General features: G+C 41.9%; 1 protein-coding gene across 1 annotated transcript in view; it reads right to left on the bottom strand.

Annotated features, from left to right (window-relative positions):
* Ptpn20 (protein tyrosine phosphatase non-receptor type 20) overlaps positions 1-16,396 on the bottom strand; it is an 89,124-nt gene extending 72,728 nt beyond the window's left edge. The window contains exon 1 of the mRNA XM_059274132.1: positions 16,210-16,396. Coding sequence (XP_059130115.1) covers positions 16,210-16,303 — 94 coding nt within the window. The 5' untranslated portion in view covers positions 16,304-16,396. The remainder of the gene's footprint in view (positions 1-16,209) is intronic.
* Positions 16,397-21,900: the final 5,504 nt, after the last annotated feature.

Raw genomic sequence — 21,900 nt, 5'->3', positions numbered from 1 at the left:
TCAGTCAGGAAAGTGTTTGCTACACAAGCATTAGGACCTGTGCTCAGGTCTCTAGGACCCACACAAAACCCAGGCATGGCTGCATATACTACAAATTGTGTGTACTTCTATAGGGAGACCCTCATGCTTGCTGCCAGTCAGTCTAGCTGAAACCGTAAACTCCAGTTCAGTGAGAGACCCTGTCTCAAAAAATAGAGTGCAGAGCATGAGAAGAAGATACCTGACATTGACCTCTGGCCTACACACGAGTGCCCATATACACATACAACCCCACCACACACACACACACACACACACACACACACACACACACACACACACATCCCCCCTCCCTCTTTTCCTCCCCTTCCTACCTCCCCTCCGCCCCACCTCCCTGTCTCTCAGGAGGTCTCACAATGCTCCACATCTCAATTTTATTATTTTATCTAGCCACCATCAAACACAAGCTGACCATGGGTGCTAGAAGGCCAATTTTCACTTACTAATTTCTTACAGAGAGAATGTCCAGTGCCTAACAGCAAAGTAACTCACTGATTTTTGACAACTCATATGATATCAACAGATTCAGGAAAAGGCACTTGACAAAATCAAAATTCACTCTTGATAATGATCAGAAAACTAAGACCAGAGGAAAACTCTCAAATTGTTAAAGAATATTTACAAAAGTATACAAGGACTTCGTGTGTGTGTGTGTGTGTGTGTGTGTGTGTGTGTGTGTGTGTGTGTAATAATTAAAGAAAAGAGGTTATAAATTTAAGAGGGAGTTGGAAAGCCCAAAGAGAAGTTGGAGAGAGGGGGAAAATAATGTAAATACAGTACACATATATGAAATTTTAAGTGTTTTAATTATATACAAATATATGTAACCTAATGATGAGAAATCCTAGATACTATAAAACAATAAGACAAGAAAAAATACAGAGATAAATAGCTGTGGAAAAAAGAAACTCTGGCTTCTTAGATGGCAGATTACCTATATAAAATACATCAAAGAATAAGCAACAGTAAAAATCCTTTTTACAGAAGCCCCCTAAAAAATCAGTATCACCAACAGACAAGACAGCATGTGCATTAGGACACTAGAAGAAAGATAAATTCATATTAGAACAGAACATAGCATTCTGGATTGAAGCCTCAGCAACATAAAGGTAACAAAACTCTTTAACATCCAAAGAATACTAAGCTAATGTATAAAACCCAACTCCTTTGCAAAATAGCAGTAGCAACTCTTCAAAACTCTGGTAAAAAACAAAGATCTATGTGGAGACCCAGAGAGACTTCCTAGTGAGAACTTAGTGTCAGAGAATCTGAGCTGGCTTTACCCAGCAGGGCTGTGTAAGGAGATGATTTGGCCATGGATGTGTTTACCAGGTGTTTGGAAGGGTCTACACTTGGCTGTATGGTGTGCTTTGATCTTGCAAAGGTAAGGTCTTTTGCCTCTCCCCTTGGCATATTATAAAAAGCTCTTTTGAATAAATAAAGTGGCTGTTGGGTATTGACCCAGGCCCTCCCAAAGCTATCTCGTATCTCTGTCTTTCTTCTCGTTGTCTAGGTCTCTCTTTCTATCTGATATTTTCTTATCCCTCTCTCCTCTACCTAAGAACCTTTCAAAAGGTGAGAGCTGGACTCCCGCAGATCTAAATAACTGGATGTTTTTATGTTCATGCACAGACTCACTATTGTTACGATCTCAATTCTTCCCAGTTTTATTTACAGGACCTGTAATCCCAATGAGAATCCTAGCAAGTTGTTTTGTGAATAACAATACACCCCTTCTAAGGCTATGGAGAGAACAGCCAGAATTGCCAAAAATCCTAAAGAAGAAAGTTAGAAGACCGATATGGGATTTCAAGACTTACCATAAGGTTTGAATAATCAACATTACATAGGACTACTGAAAGCATGGACAAACAGATCGATGGGATAGAGATGCCAATAAATCAACCCACACAAATGGAGTCAAGTAATCACTGACAAAGCAGCAAAGCAATTCAGTGGAAGAAATATTTTTCAAAAAATGATGCTAGACTAATTGGACATTCACATGCAAGAAATCTAGACATAAGCATTGTACCTCTCACAATTCAAAATGGATCACAGTCCTAAGTGTAAAGCACAAAGCTATAATTCCTAGGAGATATTCGCAGGCTCCCACTGTGCTTAAATTGTGCCATAAAAGAACTGTGTTCTCTCACTGTTCTGAACACCAGGCATCAGCAGGGCATGCTCTCTATTAAGCTCAACACAAAGATTCTTCCCTGTTTCTTCTTACTCTTTGCTGGATCCCAGAAATCCTTGGAAGCATGCTTCAACTTGGTGGCACAATTAAAACCACAAAAGCTTGCTTTCCAACCTCCCAAAGTCACAAATACTTACCTTGGGCTTTTAAAACACATACCCCATGTCATCATTTCCAGGAGTCGTGGCCCATCCTACCATCCAACCTGTTTCCAACTTGCAGAATATCGAAGTCTTACAGCCTTCATTCTTCTCTCCAGAATAATCTGCCTAAAAAGGTTTTTGGGGTGTTAACAGTCAAGCTTAAGAAGTGGTGGGAGTAGAGAGCAGCCAGTACCTTCAACAAAGCAACAGAAGGGCTATGGATCCATGAGTCACTCGCCTACCTAATCTCTTCAGTAACAGTCAGGTGGCTGGAGTAGTTTTCCTCTACCCCGATAGAAATTGCAGGCAGGAAAGGTAAAGCTAGTGCTTCTCGTGCTCCTCATGGGAAGCTTCTGAACTCCTTGGCATTAGATAGCTGTAAGCATCAACAGCAGATAGCTTGAGGCAGCAGCAGGTAGTGCCTTCTAGTGTCACAACTCTGATGAGAGCCTTGGGCAGTGCTGGGATGCTTAGCCTTATGGCGACAAGTGTTACAGCTTTTGTGTGGGCCTAGGAAGTCAGGATTCTCCAGTTCTTGATACTGGCTAGTGTTATAGTGCTAATGCCTAGAATGTCTTAATACCCTTGGTCCATGTATTAGTCAGGGTTCTCTAAAGGAACAGAACTGATTTTTTTTTAAAAAAAAAGTGTGAGCATGTACTTATTAGGGTGGCTTACAAGCTATGGTTTAAGCAGTCCAAAAATAGATGTCTTCCAACAGAAAGGCAAGGATCCAGCAGTCATTCATTCCATGAAACTGGATGTCTCAGGAGTCCCAGTCTGGTGCTGGAGTCCTAGAAAGCTGCTGGGCTTCAGTCTATGTTAGACTCCTGATTAGTAGGTTCTAATACCAGTGAAGGAATGTCTCAGCAAGAGGACAGATTAACTTGCCAGCACAAGTGAAGGCAAGTCAGTAAAATGCAAAGCTTTCTTCTTCTATGTCCTTTTATACAGGCTGCCATTAGAAGGTATGGCCCAGATTTTGGGTGGATCTTCCCACCGCAAATGATCCAATCAAGAAAAATCACAGGTATGCCCAGCTGGATGTGCTTCAATTGATTCCAGATGTACTTGGCAATCAAGATTAGCCATCATCACCCATAAGGCCATGTCTACCTCTGTAATCACTGATGTCATAGCCATCTCTGCTACAGCTCTACTGTTGGCTCCTGTCACTACCACGGCTTTGCTACTTCCGGTTTTGGTCACTCTCGCAACTCCACTGCTGCTGCTGCCAAGGCTTCCAGCAGTTCCCACGGCTCTCTCCTGCCGCTGTTAGAGCCTTGGCCACTCACCGTGTCACTTCTGTGGCTCAGTCTGTCTGTCACTCTCCATTGCTGAGCTGCTTCTTCAGCTGTGAGCCACTGGTCACTCTCTGACTGCACCACTTTGACGTTTAGCCTGCCAACTGCTCAATGTGTTCGCACTGAAGCCACGCTGCTGTTATCACCATCTTTTCTGTGTTTCTTTGTCGTTGTTGTTATGTGTTGCTCTAAGATTTATTTTTATGAGTGTTTCTCTTGAACGTATGTATGTGTACTGTGTGTGTGTGTGTGATTAGTGCCTGCAGAGGCAAGAAAAGGGTGCTGGATCCCCTGGAAGTGGAAATACAGGTGGTTGTAAACTGCTATGTGGGTGCTGAGAACCGAACCTGAAGTCCATTGCAAAAGCAAGAAGTGCTCTGAACTGCTGAGCCATCTCTTCAACCCCTAATGTTTGTCTTGACCATGTTGCTCAGGCTGACCTCAAACTATGTAACCCAGGCTGTCCTTGAATTCCTGAACCACCTGCCAACTGCTAGGATTATAGGCAGACAGAGATGTATTTGGCTACCTTTTCTTTAACAGCACAGTATGCTCTACTAATGGATTTCAAACACAGGCAAGAAAGGTCCACTTGAGAAAAGCCTCTTACTGAGCCTATGTTGCCAACATCAAGCAAAGTAGTACAGAAGGTGTCTCCAAGTCACAGCACAAAACTGACCTACTTGGTTACACAGCCATAAAATGGCCATTTGCATCAGTCACAGCAAACACCCATGCAGTCATAACTGTAGATGTTATTGGGGGGTGTTTTGGTTTTTGTTCCTATCACAACAGACCCTCTGTGTGCCAACAGAAGTGCCCCCTCTGGCCTACACAGGAAGGGTTACAGGGAAGCCCAGTGAAAGCTGTTTGAAACAACTGTGGCTGTGACTTCTTCACCGTTGGGACTTGGAGCAAGCAGTTGTGATCATTACGTGACCTCCTTAAGATGGTGCTGGCATGGGGTCATGCACCTAGCTTCTGCATATAGTCACTGCACAAGGCAGTCAGGACACCAGGAAAGAGTCTGACAGCTCTCCACTAAGCAGCAGACTGTCCCACCCCCCACGGCTTTATTTATAGAATAATAAACATCAGATGGAGTGCCATTATTGAGCAGTAAGACAGCTCAGTGGATAAAGGCCGATGCCACACAAGCCCAGCTACCTGAGTTCAATCCCTGAACCCACATAAAAGTTGAAGGAGAAAACCAACTCCCCAAGTCATCTACCAAGTGCCATGGCATGCATTCATGCTCATACACACAGGAATATAAAGCTTAAAAATGTATTAACATTAACCAATACTGACTTTTTTTTGTTTTTGTTTTTTGAGACAGGGTTTCTCTGCATAGTTTTGGTGCCTGTCCTGGATCTCACTCTGTAGACCAGACTGGCTTTGAACTCACGGAGATCCACCTGGCTTTGCCTCCTGAGTGCTGGGATTAAAGGCATGCGCTACCACTGCCCGGCCCAATACTGACTTCTAGCAGTACTTTAACAATGCTCAACATCTACTCTGTGTCGCAATAAGGTAGGTCTGCCTAATCGATCTCAAAGCCACACTTTGGTCCTGTTTCCAAAGCAGATTTCCTGGATAGGTTGAAATTTTTTCAAGCCATATTGATTTTTGCTTAAGAAGTCTCTCCTTAACTTAGTTCCTCCCCCTTTGCATTTTAATTATGAGCAATAAAGATAAATTATGGTCCCACAATAATTGCTTTAAAATGTCCTCAGCCAAACGTGCAAACTCATTTTTTGCAAGTTCTTCTTTCACCCAGCTGTCGAGCACAATCCAGGCAAGTTGCTGGCACTCTTGACAAGGATAACCTTTCCTCAGAGCCAGGGATTGTAGCTGTCACTCCTTTAAGATCACACAAGAAGCTCCTTGGAAGTCCATGTTTCAAATACAGTTCTGTTCATGATGATACGTGTATTCTCTAAAACAAACATGTTCTGCACAATTCCCTTCTCTTGTGAGCCTTTTCCAGAATAACATCCATATTGCTACCCAAGTCTTGTCAAACTTGACTAGAGCTTTTATGTCATGTGCCTCAAGACTCTTTCTGTGTCTACCCACCTGCTACCCAATTCCAAAACCTATGCCAGGATATGTATTAGTTTCCGGGGGCTTCCAAAACAAAGTGCTATACCACAAGCTGGATGGCATTTTAAAAAGTGAAAAATGTATCGTTTCACAGTTCTGGAAACAGAAGAATGAAGCTCAAGTGTCAGCAAAGCCATTTCCCGCCTCAGAGACGTTGAAGGAAGGAGTCTTGCTTTCTTCTAGCATATGCTGTCCACTAGCAGTCTTTGGTGTCCTTGGTGTGGAGGCACAGCACTTCAATTTCTGCCTCTACTGTGATACTATAGTCTCCCTGTGTGCCTATGTTCAAATTTCTCTTGTCCCACAAGAACATGAATTATTGGTTGGGTTTTAATTTCATTTATTCACTTCTGCAAAGGCCTTAGTTCTAAATAAGGTCATAGCATCAAGTGGCAGGGTTAGAACTTTATCTTTGGGGAATCAAAACTTCAAAACAAGACAATTACAAGGATAAAATCTAGTTAACCTAAGTTTTGGCAAACTTTGTTTTGTTTTGTTTTCTATTGTTTTTATATTTGCTTGCTTGCTTGGTTTTAGACAAAGTCCCACGACATGCACTCTGATGCCCTGGGAGGCCATATGCAGATCAGACTGGCATTAAACGGCGGTGCCCCTCCTTCAGCACTCTCCCAAAGTGCTAAGATTATAGACATGGCCACCACACTCAGCTGGCAATAAGTTTTTCTATTTTATTAAAATTTAAAAAAAACCTTCTGTTGTGCAAAAGATATTGTTGAGAATAAGGAGATAAAAAAGACTGAAAAAATATTTACAAATCAGATATCTGATCATTTGTAACCCAAAATATAAAGAACTCTGAACATTCAGCAAGAAAACCAATTTAAAATAAATAAATGAACTGATAACTCACCAAAGAAATAAACAGATAAGTAATCATGTAAAAATGTTTCACATTCTACATTATTAGAAAATTACTAATCAAAACCAGCTGCTGCTTTTATCTGTTATTTGTTATAGTGGCTAATTAACAATACCAAATACTAGTGAGAATGCAGAACATCAGGAATAAGTCACTGCTGGTGGAAAGGGATTATGGTATAGCTGCTGCGGTAGGCAGTTTTAACAGATCCTTACAGAGCTAAACACAGTATTATCTACCATGAGATCCAGCAACCATTCACTGCAGCACTCAATATTTGTAGCTATCTTATTCACAATCGTCAACATCTAGAAGCAACTAAGATATGTTTCAGTATTTGAATGGATACACTGTGATATTCCCATCAACGGAATATTACTGAATAACAAACAAATGAGCTATCAAGCCATATAAGCTATGGAGCAATCTTAATGAATGCTACTAAGAGAAAGAAACAAATTTGATGATTTGATGAACACTGTAAAAACAGTGACGCTATGAAAAGGAGGACCAGTGGCTGGCAGGGGTTTTGAAGAGTAAATACAAGAATGTATCAATAGAGCAGCAGGGATTTTTAAAGAAATAATACTGTAATTGTAGAAAGATGATATTTTTTCAAATTCTAGAGAAATGTGCTATGCAAAGAGTAAACCTTAGGACCAAGTAGAGCCTTTTGCTGGTAATAATGCACAGTGATTCACTAAGTAACAATGTACCAAAGTAGTAAAAAATAATAGGAGAGCATGTGGAATGAAGAAACATATGAGCACTCTGTATTGTTGTTCAGATTTTCTATACATTTAAAATTCTTTTTTAAAAGCCTTGTTTAAACAAGAGACTAGGAATTTTATAATAACTAAAACAATAATAATAATTACACTGTTGAATTTATAACATCTATACAATAAAATGTATAATAAGCATACCTCAAAGTATGTGTGAGATGCCATGGTAGCACACTGATATAAACTCATTACATTCTATGTGAAACGAGACATCATTAAAAGTAGACTGTGATACAGTGGAAGTCTATTAACAACTGTTGACAAAAAGAACCAAGAAGAGGAGAAAGAGGCAGAAAGGAGGAAATGCGGCAGTGAATGTCAAGGAGAGATTGAAAGGATTCATTAAATGTCCCTATTTCAATAAAAATAGGATGAGAAAGAAAGCAGTAGGGTTAGAGACTAAATCAGACAAACAAAACTGGCAAGATTGCAGATAATCGTCCAGCCATACCAACCATTACATTAAATGTTCATGATCGTATCATACAAATCAAGAAGAAAAAAATGGTAAGATTGAAAAAGTAAAATCGAATTATATACAGTCTGCAAGAAGCCCACTTTAAATATAAAGGTACTGGGAAAAGATACCCATGCAAATGCTGATAAAAAGAAAGGTAAATGTAAGCATCAGACTGCACAAATTCCAATTTTTTAATGTTCCATAAAAACATGCATTACCTAATAAAAACATACAGCCACTTCAAAGTGTATTTATCAAAGGAACATTGCTTCAAAAAGTCATAAATGGGGGCTGAAGAGATGGCTCAATGGTTAAGAGCACTTTCTGCTCCTGCAGAGGACCTGGGTTCTGTTTCCAGCCCACACATGGCAGCTTACAGCCTTCTATAACTCCAGTTCTAGGGGATCCAATGCCCTCTTCTGGCCTCCATCGGTACCAGGCACATGTGTGATACATATACATTACATACATTCCTTCAGGCAATACTCATACATACACAGATTTTAAAAATAAACCTTTTTTAAAATATAAAACAAGGAAAAGGAAAATGCACAGAATAGGTGGAGACAAGCAAAGAGAAAACCAGTGAGGATGCAGAAAACATGAATGATAATACCGTGAACTAATTTGACCTAAGTTTCAAGGACACCTCACTCAAAAGAAATAAACATTATCTTTAAGTGGATAAAGGGCTTCCGCAAAGTTAAGTCATTATTCTGATCCCCACCCCCCAAAAAAAATTAAAAATCTTATACTGAGGTGCTGGAGAGATGGCTCAGTGGTTAAGAACACTGGCTGCTCTTGCAGAGGACCTAGGTCCAGTTCCTAGCACCTACATGGTGGCTCACAGCCACTTGTAATTCCAGTTCCAGGGGATCCAACACCCTCTTCTTAACTCCATGGGTACCAGGCATGCATGCGATGCACATACATATATGGATCATACACATAAAATAAATAAATAAATCCAATTTTAAAAATCATATGCTGGAATACAAGATTGAAGTTAAAAAAGATATCAAAACTAAAGTCCTCAAATTGGGGGTAGTTAAAAAAAATTCATTTCTAAATAACTGTCATCTCAAATCAGTGACAAAGGAAATAATGAATTATTTTAACTGAATATAAATAAAGATGGAACATCAAAATACTTTAGGCACACAGTTGAAATTGTGCTTCTAAATGTACAGTACTGGATATTTACATTGGGAAAAAAAATCGCAAGTTGATGATTGTGTTGTGGCCTAAGAAATTTTAAAAAGAAATGAAGCTCAAAGCAAGCAAAAGAATGAGATAAAGCACAGAAATTAATAACAAAGCTGACAAATAAAAGAAATACCAATAATTTCAGAAATATATCAAAAAAATCAAGAAAACTTGTTTCTTCTAGACCAGCACTGCCCAGCAGAGCCTTGTATGGTGGTAAAAGCATCCTGTAACTGCACAGTCCACAACAGTTAACTACTTTTGACTACTAATCACTTAAAATGGGATCAGTGTGACTGAGAAATTTCATTTTTACTTAATTCAATGTAAATTAACTTACACCTAAATAGCTGTGTGGCTGGTGGCAATCTTCGGATAAAAGATTGCCCTTACATACTGAAGTGAAAATGGGTGGGGAGGGAGTGACAGAAGGGAGAAGGGGAAGGAGAATATGAGGAGGATGAGGGGAAGAGTGAGGAAACCAATAAACCAGAAAGGAAATGACTGTCTCAGTGTAACCTAGACAATCGCATATATTAAGACAGCTGTGTCCCGGATCTATAACACAGATAGCAAGGACTCTTTCCAGGAAGACAGAGTCCTGATGCTCCCTCACGAGAACGGACACACAGACCCTGCACAGGCTCTGTGAAGGGGAATGAGCCACAGCACACAATCCACATGGAAAACAACTCAACACTATCAAACCTTGAGAAGGGTAACAATTTACACCAAATGACCCACAAAGTAAAAGAGGAAACAATAACAATTTTATGAGACCACCATCAACCTTGATATCAAAATCAATGACATATCTTTACAAGCCAGTATCTATCAAGAATATAGATGTAAAAAGTATTCAACAAAATAACACCAAATATATTGCTCTATTCATTTTGTTTTCGTTAATTTCCTTCATAAGTATTTTATAGTTTCAAGCATTCAAATATTGCCGAACTACATTAAACCTACCTGTAATTCTTCATGCCATTGTAAATGATAATTGTTTTAATTTTTAGTTGTCCACTGCCACATTAAAAAATACTACTGATTTCTGCATACAGACCTCATGTTTTATGTCTTTGCTAAAGTCACTATTTCTAATAGCTTTTTATAGATACCTTGGAATTTCCTATATAATCATGTCCACAAATACATTTTCATGTCTTTTTAAAAATCTGCATACTTTTATATTTTTCACCTTTTTGCTTTACCAAAAGCTTATATAGCATTAGGGCCTTCATAATTTTTCATTCTTCCTCCCTCCTCAAGCCAGTACAAGTCTGTACTGTATAAAAGCAGTTTCATCATCCCATTTCCAAAAGACAACATTTCACTCTGAGTTCTAATAAGAGTATCTGCAATATGTATTACCTACTGCATCTACTCTTAACATACTTTGTACATTTCTAAACATCTAGAAGGACTAGATGTTTCATATGGGAACTTATATTTGTCCACTGTAAGGACCTCTTTACAATGACTAGAAATGGTGAAACATTCAGACCCTATGACATTGGTGTAAGAACAGAAATACAACACCTAAGCAGGAAAGAACAAAAAGGTAGAAATCATTGACATGGATCAACTTATTTGTGGGAAAGGTATCAAGACAGTGGAGACAGGACATTATTTTCAACAAATAGTGGTAAAAAAAATGGACATCTGTATGCAAAATTACAAATGTCACCCAATTCTCATACTATGCACAGATATTAACTAAAAATAGATCACATACCAAACCTAAACCCATAAAGCTGCTGGGTGAAAAGTAGGGGAAACTGAGCAGTATGGCACAGACCTGTCTGTGAATCCCAGCACCTGAGAGGTGAAGGCAGGAAGACCATGAGTTCAAGACCAGTCTGGACAACAACAAAAACCACAACATAGGGGGAGAAACCTATGACACTGAATCAGGTAAAACTTTTCTGCAACATGAAGAATGCAAACCACAAAAGAAAACTATTCAAATGTAGACTTTATGAAAATTAAGACATCTATTCTTTGACAACACACACACACACACACACACACACACACACACACACACACACACACACACAAAATGCTAAGTCCTAGACCAGGACTGAGAAAAGATACTTAAAAAATGTTTACTGGAAAAAGACCTGTACCCTATATATGTAGACTCTTATGACTCAGAAAATATTTGAGCAAGCACATGACCAAAGAAATGCAGATGGCAAATACAAACATAGAAATGTGCTTGTCAGAGTTGGTCAACAGAAAGATGAAGAAAAAATTCATGAGACCCCACTGCACGTCACTGAATAGCCACATTCACACACAACACCACAAAGTGGCTCTAGAGAGGATGGGAAGCAAGTGCAACTCTTGATGCACTGCTGCTGGGATCACTAATCATTGCCCTTCTTTTTATCTCTGTGTGTGTGTGTGTGTGTGTGTGTGTGTGTGTGTGTGTGTGTGTGTGTGTAGGTCAGACGTCAGCACCGCGTGTCTTCCTCGATCACTTCCACCTTAGTCTGACTCAGCTAGACTGGCTAGCCAGGAGCCTTGGGGATCCTCCTGTCTCCACCTTCCCAGCCTGGGGTTCCAAATACCACATGCAGCTTGTTATTTGGGTGCTGGGGCTCGAACTCAGGTCCTCCTGCTTGCACAGCAAGCTCTTTGCTGACTGAGCCATCTCTCCATCTCCACTGCTTTGCTTTTCTTGAAAGCACTTTCATTACTCTGAAATTTCCTCATATATGAAAATCCTTCTATCTACTGTCTATGTCCCTCAATGTGAATTTATAATGCTGGTGACTTGGTCTTTCTTGTCACCATTGTGTCACCCAGTACAAAGAGTGTCTGGTACAAAGTGGACACTTAATGCATATTTACCAAAAGGCAAGAAGGTGGGGAAAATGAACACTGAGAAAACTGAGTGACTGTATGGAGGCAGGGAACCTGGCAGGACAATAAGCCAGTATAAATAGAATGAAGCCATTACAAGAGTGCACAGTAGACTGGTGGATGGCGCAGTGGGTGAAGATGCATGTCCATCAAATCTGGCGACCTTACTTCAATTCTCAGAACCCGGGTAAAGGTGGAAGTAGACAACCGGTCCCACAAAATTGTCCTCTGGCACCCACACATGTGCCATGGCATGTGCACATATAACTCCCCACAATAATAATAAATAAAAGCTTTCATACACATCCTGACTGCCAGTCTCATGTGCATACTAGAATTAGCTGAAGAGTTTTGCAAAATGCCAGTGCCTGGCCACCCCAGAATAACAAAATCAGTATCTATGAGAATGAGATCCCAACACTTGGGTTGTTTGTTAAGTTCTCTCAGGTTACCCCAAAGTGAGCTCCAATTTGAGAAGCACTGAAAAAATCAATCTAGACTTGTAACCATCTATACCTAGACATAAAAATATATACGAGTTAACTTAACCCTCCCTCAGCCTCAGAATGGTCATCTAAATTATGGAAGGAATATGCAGTCTCCCAGAGTTGCTGTAAGACTGAGATTATACATAAAGTTCTTGATAAATGTTAATTCTCTTTCCCAGGGTGAGCCTGATAAATCTCCATTACTAAGTGTGAAAAATGCCAATTCAATCATCAATTCCCATTTTCAGTCATTTGATTATTAGATTGAATATTTGTGTTGAGGAGTTCAGAAACGCTGTTCTTTCACTTTCCTAATAATATGCCACCTGAAACTATGCCTCTTTTTAAATTCTTTCTGTGGAAGGAAATCTGGCTGACTATGGCAGTGATCTTCAAACCCAGCAGCACAGGAGAATCACCAGAGGACATTTTTAAAGTACCAATGTCTAGACCCTACCCAAGCCAATTAAATCTGAATTCCTGGGGGTGGCACCAGACCACTGATAGTTTTTTAAAAGCCGATTAAAAGGTGGTTATGAAACAGAATGAGAGCTGAAAAGTACTGGTTTGTGCACTAATGAGATCCCAAACGAATTGCACATCTAAGTCATTCATGGAATTCTTTAAAAATTGATGGATTCCAGAACCTTATTATGACTTGCTGATTCTGAATCTGTGAAAATGGAGCACATCATTCTGCAAATTTTCATACAGCTCTCACTATAGACTTTCTGGGTCACTACTTTACAGCATACATTTACTCTCCCTGTCACTGTGTATCAGCAAAGATCATTTGGAATTTCTACTGGTCTCAAATGCTAAGTCTGGTCAGTTGCTTCCAATCAGTAACAAATGCATCCAATCATAGTAACCCTCTCGCCTTATAGATTTTTTTCTAGTCTCTTATGTGGCGCCAAATAGCCTACATCATTTACCATGCACTGTACCCAGCACTGGCCATGTAGATCACTGATCTTTCTAACCAAGTATCTTCAGTGGTCTACCAGTTTGGGACCAAAAAACTGGACTCACTTCCCAAGCCCTTGTGGAAAGCAATGACAGCACGATATATATATATATATATATATATATATATATATATATATATATATATATATATATATATATATATATCCTGTTGATGACCTACATAAATCCAGATGAAGTAAGTTATTTTTTAAGCAAACTCATATCCATTTAGTTTCCCCATGCAGACAATGCAGCCATAAAAAGTAAGCAAGCCCCAAGGCAGAAGAAATAATACAGTGCCTAGACTCTAACTAAACACAATGGCTAGATGATTTTAATGGAACTAATCAACCAGTAAAAATACTTCTCTAGTGTCAGCACATTAACTCCTTTGATCCTTACAATAACCTCAGTAAGCAACTATTATTATTCCCACACCATGAATAAGAAAAAAGAAAGAAACACAGTAGTTAAATGATTTGCCCCACGTCACATAATAAGGCAGTATAGGATACAGCTGATCTGGCTTTGGAGTCAAATCTTTGTACATATTCCACTGAAGTTATAGAGAGTTATGGCCAAGCAGCTGAAAAAAGATATAGCTAAAGTCTACAACAAAGCCAGGAACTGGAGCTCACTCAATATCAGCCATTATTATATTTGTATTTAATACAGCCCAAGTAGCCAGGGAGGGATAATAGCCTATTAAACTGAATTTTCCCCTTGGTCATATTAGAGCTGTACATTTTGTAACTATGGGTAAATTAGATCCAGTAGGAAATATAGTAATAAAAAAATATTTTCACATGCCGGGCGGTGGTTGTGCACGCCTTTAATCCCAGCACTCGGGAGGCAGAGGCAGGTGGAGCTCTGTGAGTTCGAGGCCACCCTGGGCTACAGAGTGAGTTCCGGGAAAGGCGCAAAGCTACACAGAGAAACACTGTCTCGAAAAATCAAAAAAAAATTTTTTTTCACAAAAACTTAATAATTGTCACTGTGACAAACTCCCAACCCATCCAGGGTAACAGTTCCAAAACACAAGCAGCTGAGTCACCAAGCCAGATGACCATAACCACATCAAGGCCAGATGGCTAAGGCAGCTGCAAATGTCAGCTGAATCGGGTCTCACTGAAGAATGCACCAAAGGAGAAGATCCTATTCAGTGGTAAATGTCACCCTCTTAGGCACATTTGTAAAAACAGAAAAAGAAACCAAATAAGAACTCAAACAGAGGTTATATTATAATGTGCCTGGCAATGAATTAGATGCTTTTCACAAATCTAATTAATCTTTGCAAAACCTTCCCAGTGTTGAATACACCTACAGAAAAATCGTAAAACCATACTGGCTGGCCTTACAAATTCATGACTACAAACAGGTCTTAACACAGTGGCAATTCAGTTCCACCGCCTCAGCCTCCTCTCCCACTCTTCAGGACTATGTCACAGAGTTCTCCTCCAGCGACGCTTTATCTATCCCACACTGCCCTGACTGCCGACAGACACGCCTTCCTCGGTTACCAACACCATCTGCACCTGTTGCCTCAGTTCCCCTTCCAGCTGGTAGCTGGTTGTAAAATGGAGAACAGTCTGTTGTGACTCTCTCAGATTTTCAAGGACTCCCTCAGGCAAAGTTCTCCTCCTTTATCTGTACCATTTCTCTCTTCCTATGATCTGTCAACTACATTAGCATATGGACAAACTCTAGTTTCTCTTATTAAAAAAAAAAACAAAACCAATTTGACCAAAAGGTCCCTCTTTCTTTTGCGCTAAAGCTGTGCTTATTAAAATGATTAAACTCTTCAGAGTTGTCAAAAACATTTGGGGGTGAATTTTGTTTCCATTTGGCCTTGGTTTTTAGTTTGGGGTTGTTTTAAGGCAGGCTAGCCTGAGACAATCTTGTCTCAGCCTCCCTCACAAACATCTTACAGAGTAGCATCCAACACAGTGACCACCAGTTTTCCCCTCATTTATTTGATGCCCCCCTCTTCTTCATGGAACTCTCAATTTCACCCAGTTCCTTAAATATAAGGTAAAGGCTACAAAGGGTAGGTAACTCTAGCCCTAACACCCTCCAGGGCTTTAGAACCAAATTTACACCGGCCCATTTGACTTCGAATTAAATCTGATGTCAATTTAAAAATCCACTAGGTGATTTATACTGTGTTTTGTCACAACAAAAATCTACTTGGTGACTGATAGATGGTTTGGAACAAATGAATATAATATGAAAAAACAACATGGTGGGTGCGGAGTTCACTGTAGCGCTCTTCCCAAGTACATTATTTGTGCGCTGTACACAAAGGTATCTAAACCCAACGTCAAAAACAACTTCCAAACAGAAAACCTCCTCCTCTCCCCCAGCTTTCCTGGACTCAGAGCCAACCTTGACTGGGGACCTCGCTCACTTCTTTCCTCTACGCCTAGCTTCTAGAACAGTGCGGGGCACACAGGAGACTTCTCCCCAGCAGCTGCTGGTTCACTGGTGTTCTCTCTAGACACCCCAACCTTCACTGGCTCCTGAGTGCCCATGGCACCCCAGGCCTCCAAACCTCCCTGGTCCGCAAAGCCAGGTCTCAGAGGCCCAGAGCGGCTCGTCACCAAACCCATCAACAGGAGCATGCTCCTCCACCGCACCCCCAAACCTTCCCCCACCACACAGCCAGGGCTGGCAGGCCCAGCCTGTCACCCCGTCTCCGGTCGCCCTGAGGCCTGCCCTCCCCTCCCGCCCCCATGGTCAGGCTCCCTCCACAGACCAGGGGGCCCTCCGAGTCCAGCCTGCGCTCCAGGCCTCTGCGCATCCACAGCTCCTTCGCTTCCCTGTGAGTCGGGAGAAGGATGCCCCTTCATGCCTGAGCGCCACCTGACCTGGCCGACCTCTCCTCACCTGGGCCTGTCGGCCCGCGGCCCCAACCGCCTACCAGGAGGTTCGCGCCAGAGCCTCGACGCCTCCAATCCCGGAGACCCCCCACGAGCCTGCGCACTGCAGCCGTAGGCTGGGCCGGTGTGAGCCTGGTCAGAGCGGGCAGGGTTCCCCCTGCTGGTCGTCCTAGGTACTGCAGCGCCCTTGGTGTTGGCCTGTAGCCTGTGTTGGGTATTTTATTTCCCTCAGGCCAGGCTCCTAAAGCCAACCATTGTGTGAAGCATCCCCACCTTCTGTGGGAGTAGTCTCTAAGCCGCCTACTGAGTCCTGGGGGGGGGGGGGGGGGGGTGAGATGAGGAGGCCCTTTATATTTAAGATCAGAGCAAGGCAGACAGATTAGTGCAAAAGAAGTTCCCTAGTCTTTGCCAGAATAGGGAGTCAGTTGACTGCATCAGTTGAGACAGTTTCAGCTAGAGTAGACATTGCCTGAAAATGTGAAGCCAGAATCCTTCTGCCTTGACGAGTATATCTATCCATTTGGTCCAGTTCCCTTGAAAATATGACAAGATACGTGTGTTGCACTTAGCCCCAGCTTTTCATGCTTGTCCCAGAAGAAAGCCACATGTCTGAGGTGCTGTGTAGCTCAGTAGCAAGAGCTACCCTTTGTCCTGGTACAGAGCGGTGAGTTTCCTGTTCCAGGCTCCAGGGCTGGGAGATATCCTCTCTTCACTTTCTAAACCTGTGTTCCACCAGCAGTGAGAAGCATCTTGAAGGCCCTACCATAAGCAAAGTGATGACTTTGCTTCCAGAGAACAGGTTCCCCCTACCATAAGCAAAGTGATGACTTTGCTTCCAGAGAACAGGTTCCCCCTAGAGACTTTCCAACTTTTGTTTCAGTTTTTAAAAACAAGACAGAGTTTTATGGGTGTTTGTTGAGACGTCAGACAGAAGCATTCAGCCCCAGTGCCCGGCCAGAATTCTTCTGTGCTCACATCCCTAGCTTCTCTTTCTGTTGCTCTCTAAACAACAACCCGCTGTTATCTCCCCTTGGTCCTTCTGAAAGTAGGGCTGGATCCCCTCGAGAACCAGACAGTGATCCCAAAACAGAGGCCCAAAACCTAGTTACTAAGGTCTCCCTTTTCATTGACAGAACTTAACCTCAGGGCTTCCCACCGCATTCCCACACCCTTGCTCCCCACTGCAGATGTGGTTCTAGTCTACCAGCCCAGGTCTTGGCTTTGCCTGTGTGGGTCCATTCTTCCACATGCCCCTTCAACCTGACAGACACATGTCTCTGCTGATCTTTGGCCGGATATTCCTCGGATACATACCCTATTTTTGGTGCTATAAGAAAATACCCAAGGCTGAGTACAGTAGACTCCGTCCATGGGAATACTTAACAAGAACCACCATAGATGCCTGAAATCATAGAAGGTACCAGACCCATATATACTCTTCTTTCTACATAACATAAATATTACAAAGCTTAATTTATAAATGAAACACAGTTAGACATAGTTGACAATATTCATAGTAAAGTAGAAAAATTGTAAAAATTTATTATAGGACTATCACCATCACTACTCTTACACTCTGTGGCCATTATTAAATAAGAGTCTTAGAACAAAGTAGTGAGATATCATGGCAGTCAATCTGAAAACCAAGAAGGCTATTATTTGGCCAATGGGTGGGCAGCATATACTACATGGATATGCTAGACAAAGGAATGATTCATGGCTCAGGCACATGAAGCAGGAGAGATTGTGCTTCTACCATACTGAGAATTTTAATGCTAAACCTATACATTATTTGGGGAGATTTTTCATTAATTTTTTTTAAACCACAGTTGATCACAGTTAACTAAAACCTTAAAAAAAATCAAAACTGTAGATAATGGGGAGGTTCTGTAACTTATAAAGAATGCCAATTATTTCTTACAGTTCCAGAAAATGGGAAGTCCAAAATCAGGGAACCAGGACCTGGCAAGGACCTTTGTGCTGTGTCTTCCAGAAAGGATAAGCACTGTTTCATTATCTGTCAGAAGACAAAAAGATAAAGAAGGAAAGGGGGCAACCGCCATACATTTTATAGTGCCATCAATCCTACCCATGAGGGCAGAGTTCCAAGGCCCAATGGCACTCAAATTCCAGCATGAGGGTTCATGTTTTAAGGGATTTTGGTGTGTTGGTTGGTGGGTGGGTGGGTGGGTTGGTGGGTGGTTTGGTTGCTTGTTTGCTTGGTGGGTAAATTGGTTGGTTAGTTGGTGGGTGGGTGGGTTGGATGGTAGGTAGGTTGATTAGTTGATTGCTTGCTTGCTTGGTTGCTTGGTGGGTGGGTGGGCTGATTGGTTGTTTGGTTGGTTGGTTGGTTGATTGGTTGGTTGGTTGGTGGGTGGGTGGGTTGGTGGGTGGGTGGGTTGGTGGGTAGGTGGGTTGGTTGATGGTTGGTTGGTGGGTTAGTTGGTGGGTAGATTGGTGTTTGTGCTAGTTGGTGGTTGGTTGGTTGGTGGGTGGGTGGGTTGGTGGGTTTGTTGGTTAGTGGTTGGTTGGTTGGTGAGTGTGTCAGTGGGTTTATTGGTTGGTGGGTTAGTTGGTGGGTGGGTTGGTGTGTGTGCTGGTTGGTGGTTGGTTGGTTGGTTGGTGGGTGGGGTGGGTTTGTTGGTTAATGGTTGGTTGGTTGGTTGGTTGGTTGATTGGTTGGTTGGTGAGTGTGTCAGTGGGTTTATTGATTGGTGGGTTAGTTGGTGGGTGGGTTGGTGTGTGTGCTAGTTGGTGGTTGATTGGTTGGTGGGTGGGTGGGTGGGTTGGTGGGTTTGTGGGTTAGTGGTTGGTTGGTTGGTAAGTGTGTCAGTGGGTTTATTGGTTGGTGAGTTGGTTGGGAACAAATTTCCAAACCATAACAGAAGGGAAGTTGAGCTAGAAGACAGCAGTGACCAGGCCAAGGAGGCAATAATGTCTCTGGAATCTCACAGGCTTTGCTATCCCTACCCCTAATCTGGATACCCAGAATCCATTTCAGGGGATGGCCTCTAAGGACTAAGCAATGTCTGCTGTCTGCTAAGGAGGTATTCAGGCTCTCATTCCAAGCTATGGGCTAGAAAGGACCCTAGTGGTTACCAAGAGCCAGTGCCTCAGGATCCCAGGTTATTTTTATTTTGCCTTTAAAATATTTTATTTAATATTCACACAGACATATAGTTATGAATCTACTCCGTTTTCGTCCCCAGCAATTTCTCCTTTATTCTTTCCATCACTTTTTCTTTCCAACTTTGTGTACTCACTCTTATTTCTGAGTCCATTCAGTGCTGCTTGTATGTACATGGGTATAGAACCATATACTGGGAGCATAAGCTGTCTCTGAGGATCCCCATTCTTGAAGAAAACTGACTGCACCCCCCAAGGCAACCATAAGTTGCTAATAGCTCCTTCCTGAGTCTCATCTCACTTGGCTGGCTTGATCTTGTGTGGATCTTGCACACTCAGTCACAACCTCTGTGAGTTTATGTTCACAACTGCACTGTCATATCCAGAAAATGCTGTTTTGCTATTGGAATCCTCCTCCTCTTAGAATCTTTGACCCTTCCCTTCCTGGATGATCCCTAAGCCTTGGTGCCAGGAAGAATGATGTCCCATTTAGAACTGAGCACTCTGCAGTCTCTTATTCTCTGCATGTGACCAGTTATGGGTCTCTGTATTGCCATCGACTACAGTAAGGACTTTCTCTGATGAGGACTGAGAGATGCACACTAATCTGTGGTTATAAAGATAAGAACTCAAGGATTGGTTTATTACTTTGTCCAATCAGCAGAACAATAGAATTAGTTTCAGATTGGATTTAAAGCCTGTATCACAAGATGAAACCCCATGCCTGGTACCATTAACTGGGCCAAAAGTCCAGAAGTAACTGGCAAAGTTACTTCTTCATAGTCTCCAAGGCCCAGGCTTAAGCTCAAGTTCAGAGCTTTCCATCAAGGCTTGGAGCCTGGAAAAGCAGATTTAAAAACAACAACCAAAAAAAAAAAAAAAAAAACCAGGAGTACTGACAGAAACCCAAACACAGTAATACACAACTCGAACCCCAGCACTCAAGAATCCCAGACAAGAGGATCAAGAGTTTGTAGCCAAGCTGGAGAGGTGGCTCAGTTGGTAAAGTACATGCCATAAAAATGTGAGGACCTGAGCTCAGATCCCCAGAACCCAAGTGAAAATTTGAGCACAGTGGCACATGCCTGTAACACTAACGCTAGGAGAAGGCTGTGCAAACTGATAGATCCCTGAAGTTCTTTCCATCCAGCCTCACCCAGTAGATAAGCTTCAGGTTTAGTAAGAGACCTGGTCTCAAAAATACATACATATATACATACATACATACATACATACATACATACATACATACATAGAATGATTGATGTCTATATCTGCCTTCTATATGTGTGCACACATGTTCACAAAAAGCCACACACACTAGAAACTCAATTAACAGTCACATACAACATATACCATACATACACACACACACACACACACACACACACACACACACCTCACAATACAACACACACACATGCCCAGAGAAGAGAGAGAGAGAGAGAGAGAGAGAGAGAGAGAGAGAGAGAGAGAGAGAATTAGTTCAAGGACGACTAGGCTATATAATGAATTCCAGACCAGTGTGGGAGCCCGTCAAAGGAAAAGAAAAAAGAAAAACAGTGACAGAAACAGAACAATCCCTTGAGTGACATTTCCCCTCCACGGCACCCCTGGTGCAGGCCTCTAATTGGCTGCTTGGTTTATTTTGGGATGGAATTTTTCACAGCCAGAATTAAATATGAGTTGATGAGAACCATGAACTTGAAAGAAGCTGTGTGGCCTCTCTGTGTGCTGCTTTCTTTCTGCCCGACTTTGAGACACTTGCCATAAAAGACTCTATAAAAATAAATTGAGCAAAGCCCAATCCCAATAAACGTCCCAGTGGAGGCTGAAAACCATTTTACTTCAAGAGCTTCAGAAGGACATGCACAAGGACATGCACTTACTTCATAATAAATGCCCAGCCCCTGAGCCTGACAGATGGCAGATACCCCACAAATATAAAATGATTGTTCCATTAGGTGGCTGCTAACTCGTCTAGAGCTTAGATGTACCCATTGCCCTGCCAGAGACACCTCGGGGAGAGAGAGGCTGCAGGCTTTGCCTCCTGATAGCTGCTAAGCTGGCGTGAGGGCCTGCCACAAACTCTTGCACATCCACACTCAGTTCTACTTATTAACTATAAAATCATGATGTGGCAGGATGCTCAGTGTGGACTTCCAGGTTCTAAGAGACAGGCTGGACTCGGAGCTTTCGGTCCTAGGTGTCACTACTTGGTCAATGCCAAGTCTTGAGCTTTGTAGAAGGAATACAGATGTTGCCATGTTATTGTATCTTACTAATTGAACTTAATAGAGTGCAACTCCTTTGTGTCCTTCCAGTGTCATTCACACTTGCCCTAGTGTCTTCTTTCACTGGGCTCTCACGTGTGAAATCTTGGGCCAGTCCATAATGTGAAGCACCCAGGACAGTCCCACTTCTGTGTAAGGCTCACTCTG

The sequence above is a fragment of the Peromyscus eremicus genome, chromosome 9 (genome assembly GCF_949786415.1).
Source record: "Peromyscus eremicus chromosome 9, PerEre_H2_v1, whole genome shotgun sequence".
NCBI classification, from domain to species: Eukaryota; Metazoa; Chordata; class Mammalia; order Rodentia; family Cricetidae; genus Peromyscus; species Peromyscus eremicus.
Note: the sequence above shows the minus strand (reverse complement) of the source record. Positions and strands in the feature narration are given on the sequence as shown.